This window comes from Pomacea canaliculata, linkage group LG5 (genome assembly GCF_003073045.1).
Source record: "Pomacea canaliculata isolate SZHN2017 linkage group LG5, ASM307304v1, whole genome shotgun sequence".
Lineage (NCBI taxonomy): Eukaryota > Metazoa > Mollusca > Gastropoda > Architaenioglossa > Ampullariidae > Pomacea > Pomacea canaliculata.
In genome coordinates, this window is record NC_037594.1 from 12,602,601 (window position 1) to 12,620,808 (window position 18,208).

The 18,208-nt window shown below is 42.7% G+C and overlaps 1 protein-coding gene across 1 annotated transcript in view; it reads left to right on the plus strand.

Moving 5' to 3' along the window:
* Window positions 1–18,208, plus strand: part of LOC112565167 (alpha-1A adrenergic receptor-like) — a 51,316-nt gene that overhangs the window by 17,324 nt on the left and 15,784 nt on the right. Inside the window, exons 2-3 of the mRNA XM_025240493.1 lie at window positions 16,523–16,668; window positions 16,917–17,730. Coding sequence (XP_025096278.1) covers window positions 17,419–17,730 — 312 coding nt within the window. The 5' untranslated portion in view covers window positions 16,523–16,668; window positions 16,917–17,418. The remainder of the gene's footprint in view (window positions 1–16,522; window positions 16,669–16,916; window positions 17,731–18,208) is intronic.

An 18,208-nucleotide genomic window follows, 5' to 3' on the forward strand; every position in this document is an offset into this window, starting at 1 on the left:
AGACTTCACTCACCCCATTAAATGTTTCAAGGTGCTGAGTGAAGTTGGTAAATACACAGAAGGATGGTTGATGAGGGGATGGAAACAGTGAATTCTGTCGGTTTAAAGGAGGTGTGGGTGAAATGGAAATAGATACAAAAAGAAGACTAGCTGTGAAGACAATCTCTTCAGATGCCACCCTCTCGTGATGGGCGAGGACAAGACATGATTGGGTAGACTGTCGGGGTGAGCTCCTTACACTTAGGGTAATCACCGTCACGGAGCCAGGTTTCGGTGATGGAGAAAATGTCAAGGGTGTAGTCAGCTAGCAGATCTGCCTAACCGACAGGATTCACAGACGGCAAAGGGACGGCATGGACATCTCCAGATACACAGAGATCGATACACCGACAGAAGCAGGACTGCTGGATCTCGATGGAGGTACAATCCGACTGCGATCGGTAAGATGAATCTTCTTCAATCGCCGCCCCAAGCAACCTTTGTGACCTCTTCTACTGGACCTACAGCAATAATGATGGTGGCCAGCCACTAGCAGATCCACGGATACACAGGAGGCAAAAACTCGAGGGAGTAAGAAACGAAACCGTTATCCTCTTTTGCAGTGATTGTTGAACCGGAGTCTAGCATACAAAGTTTGCAAATTTAAACAACACGACCAAATGAGGACATCTCTCTGGAACCGATAATGGTGAGTACACTCTAGCAGCGATCATCTTGTGGATACTCCACAAGGCAGCAGTCACGTGACAACTGACTAGATTATCAACATTTATACACAGTGATGAACAAGAGATACTGGAGAACAGGTGCACACTTTTGCAGAATAAAACCTCGTCTTCAGCTTCTTTGAGTATTTTTCCGCTTTCAGGCCAAAAACCACAGGGAGGTTTCTCTTTTCACTCAATTATCCTGGTGGTTAAAGCTTCTGAAAGAAATCCTAAAGACATCTACAGAATCCGATGTACTCACTAAGGCTTCAGCATTTGAGTTTTGTAAGAGAAAATGCATGAACCCCAGGTAACGGAAATCAGTCTAAAACGACGACAAATAAAGGACTTGTAAAAGGAATCAAGAAGAAACAGTGATTTGCATTTATTTTAAAAGAAGACGAACAATTTATTTCAGGGGAGAGGAGGAAATGTTTGTCTATTTTAATGTTTCTTTTAATTAATTTTTGGTTTTGAATACTTAATACTGATATACAGAAATTAGTTGTATCGTTGCTACAGAGTTACATAAAATACTCACGAGAACATAGGGTCTTGTAGAATTTAACACATCAGCATGCTCTTATGGTTGAGAAAAGTAGAAGAAAACATAGACAGCACACGAAGGACGGAAGGAGAAACAGTCGTGCAGACAAGTAACCAAATACAAACATAGAAGACAAAAAAAAAAAAAAAAAAGGAATCTGGGAGCAAACAATAAATACATAAATCTGCAGAGGAATGCCAGCAGGTGACTAGTCAATAGCCTGTTCTCACAACTGTTCTCAACTATGTTGGTTGTTGTGAGGAGTAATGCTTCTGAAACATCCATTCGTGCCTTGAGTATCTGACATTTTCTCGACTAAGCCGTGGTTGTATTATTTTGTACAAAGATAAGTGTTGTTTTCCATCGGCTTTTTGGCTGTAAAATTTATGTTCATTTCTAGCGACTATTTTATAAATCAAACCTCTACATCTCCGCTTTATTGGCGGTGGATTCGTTGGTCCCGAGGTTTATGAAGTCATCGGGCCTGGGGATCGTGTAACGCCCACTTCAACCGTCCTTCTGTCTTTCGGATCCTTACTTTTTTGGAACGGCGAAGAGTCCGGGACGTGGCTGCCTATTGGAATATCCATTCTTCTGCTGGCAAACATTGACTGGACATCTTATCAGCATCTCCCTGCTGCTGTTTGTGCTTGAACTGTTGCGGATCATCGAGATGGGTCTGAGGAATTGCGAGGCTCATTCTCCTGGCTTTGTCCGTCCGGCGGGCTGAGGACGAGGGCAACAAACTCGCAAAGGTGCAAGAAAACAGCACGGGCTTGAAAAATTGCTAGAAACTTTACTTTATTTCTGCTTCAAGACATCTGCCATGCTGACAGACACCAGAAAAAATGGCGGGAGACGTGCACTTGGACAGTTGCGGGCTATCACTACCCCCAGAGTATTCGCCCTGTCTGGACATATTATACAAGAACGGACGAAGCTACCTCGAGTTCAGCCTCCCGCCTAAAGCAGAAATTGGACCTCAGTGTGTTGAATGAGTGTAGACCAGCAACTTCGTCTGCTGACCAACCAAAGTTGCGATGAAGTAATGAATCACACTTCCTGTCTTCTTGAGAGAAATCACACACCCGCAGCTACTTTCTATATCCTGTCACCGGGTATGAAAGGGAACAGCAACGATGTTTGGTTTGTGACTCCCAGAAGGATAGAGCCTTGTGAGATAGTATTTCTGTGGGCGGTGAAGAAGAAGAATGATTTTCTGTCTGGTGAAGTGCTGCTTATCAGCATGCAGACAGTCCTGTCTCAATCGTGTCGCCTTTCTGAAGTTTGTTTGAGCCCTACAGACATCCCTTCTGGGGTGGAAGATATTAACGGCCTTTTCTGACTTCCAGAAATTTCGACGGATGCCAGTCTGATCTTTTCATCAGTTGTTTTAACACCATCTAGTCGTATGCCTCCTGAGTTAACAGATACAATCCAGACACTAGAATGTCGTCTATTGCGATTTAAGAAATTATAATACAAGGTAAGGTGAATGGTTCGTAGATAATGGTTCTAGTACGGTCGAACTTGGGTTTTTCGTTTCTGTTAATAAATTGCAACGGTTACTTCAAAGGCTTCACTCTGCTTGAACCTTTATCTCTTTGAACCTAATTTGCGGTCCAAGATCAAACCTGGGCACAGAGCGGGGCTGGATTGACGATTATTGTTGATCCTTTTGAAGCAGGTTCAAACCAACAAGGGATGCTCAGTTAAAACACAGCTTTAGCTGGTGAGGCAGGGACGGAGATGTTTTGGACTCACGGGGCTGGGAAGACTTGAGACAGCGACTTTCTCGACTTGAGTGCAGCAAACAAGAGATTACACTCCATCTCAGAAAATCTCTGTCGAATGACAATACATCCTAGAGAAGAGACATTCAGATGGCTTCATTTCGCATTGTTGCATTGGGAGCTGCAACTACTTTCAGAAATTGGAGTCAGGTAGACATGTTGGAGCCGATCGTGACATCGAGCTAGTGATAAAAGTAGTGTATGTGTGTGTGTAAGAGACAGATAAAGAGAAAGATTGAGATGTAGAATTTTTTAGACAGAGAGAGAAAGAGAAAAAAACCCAGACAGTAGTAGCTATGTAACCTTGAAAAATTAATGTTTGATCCGTTCTTCTCAGCAAGAACTTTCGCTCAGATACATCAGCACCGCTTTTGGAAACAAAAAAAAAAAAAAAAAAAAAAAAAAAAAAGCAAACAGTCAATAAAATGGTGAATAAACCTAGCACATCAAGGGAACGGCCAGTCTGGCACTCGGTCGAGCTCGCAGACAACTCGCTTCCTAGCGGGGTACTCGTGCTCCCGCCATCCCACCCCAGTCCAAATGTCAGATCCACAGCTGGACCACCCGTCGAGGACACTGGAACCGTGTGCTCTTCGCCTCGTGTTTGCCATCGCTTCTTTTGTCTGGCTAACAGGACACGCGTTGGACGACGGCCATTGCGTTAGGGTAAAAGCAGAGGCTTGTTTGGCTGCTGCAAGTAAACACCAGCTTTCTCGCGCTCTCTCGAGCTCTGCCGCGTGAGGCAGCATCAGAAACCGTCAAGGAACGTCAGACTCGGCCAGACAACGTCGGACAAGGGCGAGACCTCTCTCCACGCCCTTTGAAGCCTTACGCAAAGCAATCAAGTTGAAGATGAACGAGCATGCTTTTGGAAATAGCTTTCTCTCCTGTCTGTTGTGGTGACGTGCACTGTGCCAGGGCTAGCAACCCGTGGCCGAGCTGTCTTGAACATTAACTCCTCGGTTATTACGTCGATCAAAACAAACTTTCCGACCTTAGATTGGTAAACAAGATCAATCATAACCTGAAAACAAATCAGAAAGTTATTGAAAGCATGCTCATCACCTCTGTCCTGCAGTGAAGGATCCTGACAATTTCATTGAACACCCACCACGCGCCATGTTCATCTTTCTGCAGTTAGAAGATTCATTTGTCCTCCTGCCTCGAGTTACCTGTAGTCTGGATAGTCAATGATTACTGGATTAAAAAATTGTTTCCACACACCAAGACACATAATTATCTGCTATCCTGGCCGCGATTAGTTCCCTGCCGTTGACGTGAATGAATTGATGTTGTTGTTTGCAATTCTGAATGTAAACGCCTGACTTGATCCGCTGCTTGCCTTGATTATCGCCATCAATCTTCGTCCACCTGCTCGCTACTTTTTCTGTCTTACTATTTCGGATTCTTATAATTATTTATGCTTCTGAAGACGTTTGCATTTTTAAATTTCTTTTTGATTGTCAGTCTCGCATATTTAAGTACCGCGTTTCCCCACAAATAACCCCTAGCAGGACTTTCAGGATGCTCGTGATATAAACCCTACCCCAAATATAATCCCTAGTTAGGATCATCAGCCAGACGGATTTCGTTCATCCGTTGACAAACAGGACTGACGTATTGAATTATAATGTAGTGTTATTAATATATAAATAAACATTATTATTACAATAAAGCTTAAAATGAACGATAATATAAATTACAACAAAGAAAGATTCCACTGGAAGTGGAGTCGCAAGAAAGTCAGGCCATGAATTTAGAGTTTGGAGAGCTTTGACCACTGTATTAAAATAAATGCAGATGTCTGTACTTGGATGAGGCATCCCCTTAAAGTGACCACTGACATTTCTTTTGGAGCAAACAATATTTACTGGGAAACAGAGTAGCCATGTAAGACGGATGAATGATGTGCGAACATGTCAATTTGTCAGTTGGTCTTTCTTGACCCCTTTTGTATAGAACCTTTGAATCAGTTAATTTTGTGCAACAACTCGTGAAAGATGAATCAGCAAGTAAATAATCTGAAAAAACGTGAACTGTGTTTATAGCATAGGAAAACACTTGAAATAAAATGTTATATAAAAACAAACAAACAGTTCGAACAATGTCTCTTGGTAGCAGCACGTTTTTGCAGCTCGCCAAATGATTCGGAATGAAATTTTAATCCGGGCTCTTTCCTTGCGGCAAAAGTTTCGCTACAAATTAAAAAAAAACCCAAACATTCATCCACTTCCTTTGCCCACAATCCTTTGCGCCTTGCATACATTTTGTTGAGTATTTTACAATTCCGTGGTGGAGACTGCAAGCATTATATTTAACACCGACATTGTCTTAACACTGACAGACTGCGTGACCTGGCGGCTGGGCTTTGTCAGGAAGCCAGTGGCTTCTGGAACCGGAAACAACCTCCAAACACTGGCTTGCGTGACCCGGCAGCAGGCTATCTGCACGCCACACGGGGGCCGCTAACAGGGTTACTGTCCTGCAATGAAAATGAAGTGCAGTGCGGCGGTCGTTTGCCGAGGAGCAAGAAGCAGAACTTGCTGCGTCCTGGACGTGCGAGGGGCAAAGGTCACTGTGTGCGAGACGGGAGGTGAAGGTCGCTGAGGGCTGCTGATGGCAGCGAGAGATGAGCGAGACGAATGATTTAGTCACTGACTGATTAAATGGTTGTGGTTGACTGGTTGAAAAAAAAAAATTATTGCCAGATGGGGGAAGGAAGCCGAAGATAGCTGTCCCCTTGCTTCTTTTTTTTTTTTCTTATCCATTCTTCTGTCGGTCGACCTTATGGTTCCAGTCACTGAGTGCAACAAGGACATCCTTTTTCTGATGCCGACTTATGACATTGTTTGTCTATTGGCAAAACTCCTTCATTTCAATGTGTTCATATGTACGTATAACTAGACATAGAAATGTGACTCGAAATATTGCTGTGGAACCACAGTAGAATGCACATGAAAATACTTTTTTGTGGATAAAAACCTTCAATGGCATGAAGAAAGGGATTTCTAAGCAGACTGATCAGCTACAGCATTGGTCATAACTTTAGTTTATGACATAACGGTCGTTCACTTTAAGATGCTTCACATCTGGTAACATCGATTCTTCGATCCTAGTTGCATAGAAACGGCTTTCTCGTTTGGCCAATAGGCCATGGATTGGGTTTCTTCGGCCTCAGTTGCCAGTATTTCTTTGAATGAGATCAATGCCAAACACGCGAAGGAAAAAAAAATCATCGAATTGACAAAAATTGGCAAGAGATAGATTCCAAGAGACGCATCAAAATCACATCCATAAGATGCCAAGAGGGGTAAAACGCAGCAGAAAAATAAAAAAATAAAACAGCTTCGGGTCTTTTACTCAAATTCCCACCCGGCATCCAGTCAGCTACATAATACTCAAAAATCTCTGAATACACGTAATTTGAGGGGGTGGGTTCTTAATGTCAAGGCTACTTCTCCTTTTGTTTTCCCTCTGCCTATCCACTCACACACTCACATATCTCTCTATCCAATGTCCATGATGCAGACACTTTTTATAGACAAAAGAATGAAAACTTTACTAGACTAGCTCCTGATTCCCTGGGCATTGTTCTGAAGATCTTTCGTTCTCCTTTCCCCCAACCTTTCTCTCTTTATCTTTCATCCTTGAGGATACACTTGATGTTATCAGTGCAACTCAGTATATTATGTCGCTGCTTGCCAGAGTTGCAACAGTGTTAACCTAACTGACTTTTGTCCACTTGCATCAACGCTTTACTAACACATCTTTATAAAATCTTCTATTCTTTAAAAACAAATAAAACAAAAACAACAAAAAAAAAACAAAACAAAACAAAAAAAAAAAAAAAACAAAACAAAAAAAAAACAAAACAAAACAAAACAAAACAAAAAATTAAATGTCCATTTTAAGTAGTTTGGAAACCACTTTTACTCTTGCCGACAGGAGCATCCCTGCACACAGCTGACCTCTCTATCTTAGTCACTTTGATGACATTTTTTTACCTTTTTTATCACCACACCGAGCTTTTTATCTGCCTAAAGAAATGTTTTTCTCCAAGCTTGCATTTGATAGCACGTCCTGCTCTAAATGCACCAAGAAGATTTGATGAGTTTTGCTGGAGCGAATAAAGGTCCACATTAGGACAGGAAGGGTGTCAGTAAATCAGGCGTTGGAGATCCATGGGTACTGGGATGTTTTGTTTTTGTGCAAACCTTTTGTCTGGAGAGAATGGAATGGAAAAAAAATAGTACTGTTTTCCTGTCTTTCTGCCTGTAAGTAATGATAATGGGAGACTAGGGAGATTTATAAAGTTTATCTGTTGGGTGTCCCGTTCACCCAAGTTATGACCATGTCCTATATTGCTTTCTTGGAGAATGAATGAAGTGTGCGAATGAAATAGACTTTCTTTTATTTATTTGGTATCTATTCTACTTATTCCATACTCGCTCTTTAGTCTTTCAGATGCCTCCATAGTTTCTATAGTTTTTTCAATAATTTATTTGTGAAAATATTTGTTTAAACTAGAGTTAGTATTAGAATTGATGGCAACATTTCTATTCAGTAACTGTGAGCATGATATTACCAAGCATCATCAACAGGGACTTTAATGCTATCGTTCAAAATGGTCTACGTACCAGTGTAAAACAGTAAAGAAGAAAGAAAAATGCTGAATTGTTATCTCACTTTATTCCTCCATCTAGATACAAGGAAGTTTGCTGTCATGCGATGAGGCTGACGAAGGGAGATAAGTCTGGACAAGGCACGTGCGTGTCTCCAATGACATTAATGATGGCCGCAGATGTTTCTGTCAGAAATAGTCCGTCTAGAAGCTACACCCTATGTGATGCTATCAGCGTAATGATTGGAGATGTTTAAAATGTGATAGACACGACTCACGCAGGTCATTGCTCCCACCATTTCTACAAACGCCCAAACTAAATAGAACGGCGAAACTTGATAAAAATACTTCATTTTCCTGTCTATTTTTGTCTCACCTTCTGGTCTTTCTATAAAATATTATCTAACCTATTTCTTCTACATCTTATTTTTAATTTCTGCTTCCTTTTGTCACGATTAAAATTTTGTTGGCAGCCGTTTTACTAAAAATAACAATTTATTTGAAAAATGAGAGGGCAAGCAAACCTTTTTTTTAAAAAAAATTATCTTCCTTTACGTGGCGTTTGTGGAGGTAAGATTACCTGCCAATATGTTCTCATGCAGCCATGCCATGTTCAGTAATGTCCAAGAAAAATTCCGTTTCCAGTCACAGGCGGTTACAGGCGTTGACTTGGAGGGAACTGGAGGAGCTATATACTCCGCTCGGACTAGCGTACTAACACACCCATCAAGTTGTGGAGCATCAGGGTGGAAAAAAGCACTTAAACAGAATTAAGAGCATCGTTAAGCGCCTGCAGGAAAGGGAGGTGTATTTAGAGAGTCATCTTTTTTTCATTGCCTAAATCTAGGCGCGATAACTCTTCTCTTATTCCCCTTCACATAAACATGATGCCCATCCTGATGGAAATTTCTCCAAAGAAGTTTATAACGAAAAGAAAGACATAAACAATGCAGTTCGACACAGATTCAACAAAATCTCATTCTAAACTTTGTTCTGAAGTTAGTAAAGTATGATTAGAACGCATCAGAGATTTCTTCACTTTTGAAAAAAAACAACTTTCGATGACTCATCATTGCTAGACTTCGGAAGTTACTCTGTTCTTCAATGTACGACACACTTTCGGAGTTAATAGAAAACCAGAAAGAACTCTAAGTAAATAAAAAAATAAGGTGAAATGTTCAAACTTGCTGGGTTTTTTTCATTAACCTACGAAGTTTCCGCGTGCAAGTGGCTAAGACCCCATTAAACATTTACAAGGATTTTTTCTTCAAGAAGTCTCCTCACCCGATGATCGTTAGGTGGAATAAATGTTTTATAACAGGAGACAAACTCATTCTATTCTGATTATCGACTGAGTGATTGATTTTTGTTGTCTTTTTCGTTCAGTTAGTAATATTGCTTCAAAGAGAAACTGAACAACATAGTGTATATGTTCTTGAGTGAGTGAGTAAAAAAATACTCTACCAACGACTACACCCATGACGAAACGACCTACATCGCCGGCACCGATTAATGCGCACCTAACTGAGAGGGATGCCTCTGTCTGTCGGCAGGCGATATAAATCTCTTTCACGGTTCCCATCCTTTCAGCTTGGTCCCAGTTTGTTGCACCTACCCACACCATCCAACGTAACAACATTATGAGACGAAGGACCGACAAGCTTCTGCAGAGCCTTGTCAGAAAGGTCAGACAATTACCTACAATTTATCTGACAGGGTCATGCTGGGTGTGGAGGACTGGACGAGAGAAGAATGAATCTTTCCACAAAAAAGAAGCACACCGTTACATCAAGGTCTCGCGTCTAAGGATGGCTGATGGGTGTGGATCTGTTTAGTTATATATTTGTGCTACTTTTCTCTTAACTTCTTCTTCTTTCCCTCTCTCTCTCTCTCACGTGTATATGTGAGTCTGCACTTAATAAGGAGTTGCACGATCCCAAGCCCACACCTCAACCCGTCCTCGACCCACAGCCTGTGGTCTTGTCGTAGTCACGTGACACAGTCTCGGAGAGGTGGAGTGAGTCCCATTGCCGTCCCGCCGTGACGGAGGCAGGAAATCGCTCAGCGCCACAGAAATTGGATTGCAAGTTTGATGGTGCAACATGGCGGCGGCGCTGTCGATACGTCGATCCAAAAAAGATGGAAATAAATTGTTTTTACTCGCGGCTTTGCCGGTCCTCTGGAAGGAAAGGAGTTTAGTGACCGATGGTCGTATGGTGTGGGTAGTGGCCTGGTCACACTTCGCCTGCGATGACTGCCCCTCGTACCATTGTAACCTTAACCCGTTGGTTCAAAATGAATACAAGGCTGGTTGAACTCCTTGCTCGTATTCTGGCTAAATTTTAAAGTTTCAATTTCTATGGCAAAGTCTTTTTTATGAAAAAACAGTCCTCATTTCTAGGACAAAGTGTAAGTCTTATGATCGAAGAAAGATTTTTAGAAGATTCATTAATTTATTCATTCTTTCGTTCATCATACATACATATATCGATTGGTACCGTGGTTGGAGGGAGAACATGGTTAGACACAGCAGCTGACAAGGCCCGCGGGACGGCCACTCCTTAGAGTTTACTAGCCAGTTCTTCATCTAGTACCCCTACAGTTCTTCATCTGGCACCCCTACAGTTCTTCATCTAGTACCCCTACAGTTCTTCATCTGGCACCCCTATAGTTCTTCATCTAGTACCCCTACAATTTTTCATCTGACATCCCTACGGTACCCTGCAGGACAATCTGACACAGTGTCGTGCCGGGTCATACGGTCAGATCAGACCACGTTAAGCCACTTGACTGATGCTGGTTGGTGTTCCTGATGTTCTACGAGCGTGGCAACCGTGCTTCGTATTGTCATTGGCTTTATGTCCTCTGTACGAGATCCTGCGCAGCCTCCGCAGGCACTTGTTCGCGAAGCTTCGGCAAAAAGAGTCCACGCTTCACATCCGTAAAATAGGGTCAGTACTAAGAGGAGCTTTTATAGACAACACTTCGTAGTAAACCTGATATTAAGACTGCCCCAGACAGTGTCCTGATTTTACTCTTGTTGGTGTTGGTCTCCATGATTTTGAACAAATAGAGTAAGAGGAATATGAATTTATAATGGCTTTGCTAACGATGATCTACAAGGATTGGGCACACGACTGTATGAACACTTTGAGTACAAGCAATTATCATTTAAAGAAAAAGGTTTGAGAAATCGCAAATCGAGATTAAATAATAGACAGTTGAAGTTTCACACAGTATTACTATAAGAAACGATTTTGAACGTCAGTATTTATTATTTATGACCAGCTTGTCATTCCCCTTGTTCTTGTCCTCAAACCCGACATTTTTATATACTTTTCTTCTCTCATCAGAGTTTAGCAAAATAGCTTGACTGTAAAGGGGTCAACGCAAGTAAGGCCACGTGTGACCCAGAACCCAGTAGTACAAACCGCCTGATGCTGCTCAAATGTGGCAGATGAATGCTTGGATGGTGTTGCCTGGGGCAGGAGATTCACTTGTCCGGAGACCCACCTACCCCTATCTCGTGCTTTTCTCTGGCAGCTCCGATATTTTTTTTATTTGGAACTGGAAGCGTGCATTCCAGACTGCTTTGTCATTTGTCTCCAGCGAGGATTTTTTTCTGCCAGCGCCGTATCACAAGACGCTGGACACGGAAATCTGTTTCCATAGAAATGGCAAATCAAACAGACGCTCACTTGGTAATGGTGGAGGCGCATCTACACGTGATATATAGGAGATTAATTCTAAGTACAAACTAGCTTTACTGCTGTACAACTATAGTACAACCTTTAGTACATGAATGATGTTTTTATAGAAGCGCAGTTATATTTATTGTCTTAAAATGTTGCATTATTTACTGTCATGTCCTCAGACTTTGATAGCTGTAAAGCTCTTAACATTTTCACAGTTAGTATGTCTGAACTTTATGACTTGAATCATGAGTTCAACAAAGCATTACAATTTTCGTAGTTTGTTTTGCTTGTTTTGCTTTTAATTTACGTACTTTCATCCAACAAATGGCTTGCAATCAATTTTTTCTTCATCTGACGGCCTACAGCAGGCGTTTTCAATTTCTTAGAATCTTATCCTCAGAATATTGTGTGGCACTAGCATTACTAACCCGTAAAATGTATCACACCGGTAACAGGTTTTGAGGTTTTGCTGTTAATACCCAGAAGACGAGGTCTTACATTGGGTAATGGATGAGAAATGCGCTTGATGTCGGCTTACCTCTAGTAAGTTCTCTTACTCAGTGACGCCAATGTCATCAAAAATTTAAAAATCCTCGGACAGCTTACCAACGGCATTGGACTATTTGCCGTGAATGAAGTGTGAAGGGTGTTCTAAGGGCTGGACCACTCACATGGCACACTACATGCACTACACACAAGGTGTCGCTGACGATGAACAGTTTCCGTGGATGATGTTTTCCTTTGCCCCCAACGGACTCTGTTGTCATCGTCAGCCTCCTCAGCAGCAAAAATACCGTTTGATTGATGACTCGGTCAGAGGGTACCAGAGTGTCTCTGACGTCATGTACGTAGTTTGTTTATCGTTCTTTGGCTTGAAATAACAGATAAATGCAATTTGTGGATGAGAAAAATGTAGAGCAGCGGGAAGATGGAATTTCACGAGATTGTACGAGACAAGTTTGTTTTGTACCTAACAAAAAGTGTCCTAGGCTCGATGATGAAACATGGCGTCTGCGTACAAGGTCTGTTAGTGCTGTCCACCCGAATTATTTCTAGCTTTTGGCTTTAGTCCTGTCTACGACACTAGCTCACGAAATCGCAGGGAATAATTCTGCTCGCAAGATGTCTACTTTGAAACTTAAGGATGTTCTTACTTCATTTTTAAAACGTAGGTTTGCTGTCATGGCAACGCTTCCAGGGCACGTGCTGGACGCTCACGCGCTGACTGCAGCCTTCAGTGACGTCACAGGTTAGCGTCGACGTCAGTCCAGGTCCTTTATTTTTTAACACTACCAGCTGACAGTGACGGTTGATGATGTTTACATATGTTAAAACAACGAGAAAAGAACCCTGGGAAAATCCCCATTCACGATGCCATCGTGTTTGTCATGCAATGACAACTTGTCATTCATCTGTGACACGAAGTCCTCAGTTGTAGTGCGTGCGTGCCTAACACACAAACACACACACACAATCCTGAGCATCAGTTTCCATGTAGTCAATATTCTCAGAGTGGTATGGTAGAGTAAATTCTCTAAGCTTCGATAAAAAGACACCACCAGTCAACACCGAGGGTAAAGATATGATGGCAGTTGTCTTCACTGCTCATGTAAACCTTCCCAGCAACCTCCTGTCACAGTGAAGGAATAATCTAGTAATGGTACTGGACCATACCGACGGTTCCCAAAGCTCGAGTTGCAATGCACTTGCCATTCGCTTTCTTCCTCTTGTGACACGCGCGTGCGCATTGAATTCCCCCGGCAGATGGCGTCCTCGTCAGACCAGTGGAGCGTGAGTGCTCGTGACTAAGCGGCGAAATCGAAATGGCGTTGTTACAACAAGTTTCAGTTATTTACAGTGAAACACGCAGTCTCCCCGAGGTCTTTTCCGAAAGGGTTATCCTAGGGCATAGCTCGTAGTTCTGCTCTAAGGGAAATCACTGCAGAAATGAGTTACCTCGCCTGCGATGGCGGACACCACCGTTTAGTGCTCCCTGGGTGCGCGCTGCCAAGCTTACATACCTACGGCACCCGAGCATGCGCGTGCATGCACCCTGATGTAAGCTTTAGGCAGGACTGTCACTCCCTCCCCACTGTTATTCACCGTTATATTCAAACTGTTGGGAGGACAAAGAGCGGATTACCTTGGATCTTCGCTTCAGCTGAAGAAAAAAGCTCGGCGCCTTTCAAGAGCCGGATTGCCTCTCCGTGGCAGCACGAGGCGTGCCCGCTTGTGAATTGATGGTAACGCGTCTGTGGAGCCCTCGTGGGTGGAAACCCCGCCCTTGATGCCGGGATTAGAGGTGCCAGAGAATGCGATGTAAGATAAATGGAGGCTGACAGCAAATTCGTCTGGGGAGACTCCGTGGGAGAATGATGCCTGGTCCTTTCGAATGTCAGCCATCACTGTGGGTTTTTGGCTGATCATCAACCTAACCCAGGTCACAATAACATGGTTGATGCTGGTTTTTTCCATTTTGACTCTGTCAAAATCGTTCTTACCCTGTACATGGTGGATGTTTTTTTAATCATAATATCAACTTTTTTTTTGTTGCCAGAGGGCATTCTTTCTTTGTCTCATCGATTTCACAAAATTTTCTAACAATTTATATTTAACGATGTTTTGTTAGAAATGCCAGACTTTTCCTTTCAATCATTTTCATACAAGTGTTTTAACTTTTTCATTTTTGTCTTAGGATGGTCTAATAGGGTAACTTTAAAACGCCTGTCGTGGATGTGAGTTTTATTCATCTTCGGATCACATAATGTCTGGCACGCACAATTTTTAAGTTAATAATAATAATAATTTGTATAGCGTACAGGAGCATGTTTAGCGTGTAAAATCAACAATGAGACATGAACAACATGGACAGCATACGAGGGACGCACGAATAAACAACAGTACTGACGACGAATAGAAAACAACGGAAAGAGGCACCAAGTAACAAGAAATGATAATATCGTGATTCATCGGAGAGAAAGACGAGTAGGAAAGTAGCGATAAGTGGGAAAGGGGATGGAGGAGGGAGTGGGATTGTGTGTGAAAAGAAACCTGCATTGTGTAACTTGTTTATCAAGAGTCGTGATCGCAGTGACAGTAAATCCCACATTCCTGACGGATGATGCAAAGGTGAGATGATTGGGCGGACTGATGAGCGGTTTGAATTTTTTCTTCCAGGACATGGGACGGCTTCTGTTTTATCATCGTTTAGTTGAAGCTGATGACGGCAGCGGACACAATCAATCAATCAATCAATCAATCAATCAATCAATCAATCAGAGTTTATTCTTCTTTCCAAGTCTCGCTGAATTTGTGTACGAATCGTCTGTTCTTTGAAGTAAAGTCTTTGAAGAGTTTATCCTCTCTAAAGACAGCACTCCACATCAGATATCCCGATCATGATTGCGACATTAACAGCGGCAATCACTAGACCTGAAGGTGTCTGGTGCAGCCATAACATCAGGTTTTTATACAAAGTACAACCTGTACAAGTCCCTCGTAGAAGTGATCCTGCTTAACAGTCAAAATCCAGCCAAGTGAGTCTTCAGATTTTTCTTGAAAGATCCAATACTATCAGAATCGTTCGTAACAGCTCGACAACTCGCTCTTTGAAATCCCCCAGAGCAGCTGTTGGCATAGTCTAATGTAGAACCGATGAGGGACACAGCAACTGCATTTGCAGTCTTCGACTAGTCGTCCAAGAGTGCGGATATGGAAATAACATGCTTGACTACAGGATTGACCCACTTGGAGAGACTTTGCTAAGGCTAGCATCGCCTCTGTCTTCTCAGCAGTTTTAGCATCCATGAATTGGCACCGAACTGAGATGGTTGGCACAACACCAAGGGTCGGTTGAAAGTTAGAGAGGGGCATGCCACAAAACAAGTCACTGTCACTGAAGCTGTCCATGACATTTGGACCTGAACAAGCGCCATCTGCTCCGCCTGACGCCTGACCTACCTCCAGGACGCTCAGTAATGCACCTCTTTTCACAGGCGCAAACTTGTCAAGAAGAGCAGTCAGTGCTGTTGTACAGAGCCACAAGCTCATCCACATTGTTGAAGTTCAGTAATGCCGCGCACATTTCTAGTGTACACAGTCTTTCTTCGTAAGCCAGGCCTTGACATGCTGGTAGTAAACAACACAAGAAAATGATCCGAAAGTTGCAAGTCTTCCACAACAATAGACCTAACAGTGTGATGAATAACCCAGTCCAAGGTGTGACCCTTACACATTCTGGCACATCAAATGAAGATTCACATCTCCAAGAATTAACAAGTATTTGTTGGCAGCAGCTAGGTTGGAGACCAGGGGAATAAACTCTTCACAGAACGCTGAATTAGTCACTTTGTTGTTTCTAGAGTAAGGAGGGCGATGTGACACGTGGGCTGTGTTCGCTGATACAGAGACGAGAATCAAAGCATTGCAAGTCCTTGAGGAGGATGCTCCGGATCTTGTATAGCGAACATAAGACAACAAACTACCAAACATGATCGCCATACTTGTAGGACCCCAGGGACCTCTACTTGAAAGAGTCAAGGGGTGAAAACTGTTCTGGTTTGGCAAGCTGAAATCTGTTCAACAACGAGAACATGAAACAACGATGGTTTCCATGACTTCCTCACAGCAAAACCGGTTTACCTTGTATTTTATCTCATCTGTGATGGAAAACTGTTTACAAAAGTTGGTGAAAATACGCAATGGCTTTATATAATTCAACAAAAGACACCCCTTAATGTAGTGAAGAGTTTGGTTAAACCCGAGTTAAGCTTTAGGAACAAATAACATTGAACAGGAGCTGAAATAAAATACAGTAGTAGCTCAACAGAAAACATTTATTCACATCTGAGAAATGCAACTTGATATCAGGATGTGCAAATGTTGATTGATTCTTACTTCAGATGTTTAAACTGTTATTGACATGAAATTTTTAGACATTTTTTATCTTCTTTCATCAAAGACCGTATTTTTATTTGATTTCCCTACAAACTGTTACTGGATTGTCGGTATTCAACCCTCAGTCCACTATCAGTCAAACTCTCTAAGCCCTGCTTTGAAGTCCGACAGCAGTCCCTTCTGATCAATAAGTCTTCAAGACAGGGAAAAGGTCGTTTTCAAAAAAAGAGTAGGATCTCTATTTGTCTCTGTCCAAATTTCAGATGGAGCGAGAGAAGACCTAACGGCTTCGGGCAGACTCATTCAGACTGGCTCATCGTGAACACTTTGTGGTAAGAGCCTGTATGCATCACAACAACAGACCTCTACACTGCTGAGAATCCTCACCTGGGCAAGGTAGAAGTATCAGGTAAGGTCCAGCTACACGCTCCGATTGTCAAAACGATTTCTTTATAGAGCACCTGTCTCATTCTGAATTATAATATTATTTAAAATCATGTCTTTCTTCAACTGATAATTTACAGGATATGTAAAATATATAAACTTTTACTGTGCTACCTGGTATCCAAAATTAGTCGTTAAGTTTAATTATATAATTGGTGCCACATCTTCACAAGGATATGTTACACGAGTTTTATTATTATTTTATTTTTTAAGTCCTTGGAGATCGGTGACATAGGACGAGCTGCTTGGAGAAATGAGACTGCAGTGTGATGTTGGCGCCTACAAGGAATCGTTTCATCTAAGGGAAGAGAAATCAGGCGATTTTATCGTCGTAATTATTTTCTCTTGATCTGTTTTCTCAAAACACATACCACGCTGGAATCTTGAGCAACAACAAAGTTGAAAGCTCGCTTAAGTGGCTTTTACATTCCATCGACTTTGAATCAGCAATACCAGTAACAGCAAAATTATCCTGTAACTCACCAGACTTTGTTTTGATCTCAATATATCTCAAAAGAAAAACAACAAAAAAAGGGAGACAAGACGCCGTTATGGGCTGTATAAGCAACATAAACACTAACACCAGCCTTGACGATGAAAACAAAAAAAGCTTGGAGGTTACACTTTCCCAGTTCCAAGGTTTGTTTTATATCTTCATCAATTGGCACGTGATTGGGATTTATCCTTGAAAAAAAAAAAAGGCGAAGCATGCGCAATGGTCGATCCTGATGACATAACGGACAATGTCACGCTGACCTGGCTGCTTGCCAACACCAGCTGCCGGCAGGGGGAGCGGGGAGGGGACAGTGAGAAGGAGAGGTCGCTGGTGGGGCCCGTGCTGACGGGGCTGGTCCTGTCCACCATCGTGCTGTGCACCATCGTCGGCAACGTCATGGTCCTGCTCGCCGTTTTCGTCAACTCTCATCTTCGCTCCACCACCAACTACTTCATCGTCAACCTGGCCATCGCCGACCTTTTGCTGGGCACCACGGTGCTGCCGTTCTCCGCGTCCCTGGAAGTGTCTAAGGTGAGTATCATGGAGTGCGATGGCCTCCCCTGACCAGACGACCATGAGCTCTTCATGGATCTGTCGGTTATCGGAATGGAAATTGAGGGCGGCATGCTGATAGCGATAGGTGGAACGTGCCTCCTCCTTCTCTGAAATGACAACCTGACTTTAGAGAAGTGGGAAAGGTAGGCAGTGTGTGTGTGTGAGAGAGAGACAGGTGGACACCTCCGTCACACAAACGCTGGCCTCGAGAAAAAGCCGGTCTCAATCGCCAACCACCAAAAGGCCTGGGGCCTGGTAGAGTTTCTGACAAGTCCTGTTAGTGAGGGCGTTTTTAAATAAATCAAGCACGAAGCCACCTTAAAAACGTCGGAGCAAAATCTCCTCACGTGATCCCCTTATTCCTCCCACCTTCCTCTCCATTCGTGTTGGCGCAAGTCATCAGGCAATCCGTCTTCGTTTGCGCATGTTGAGCTGTCCAACATCGATCGCATTC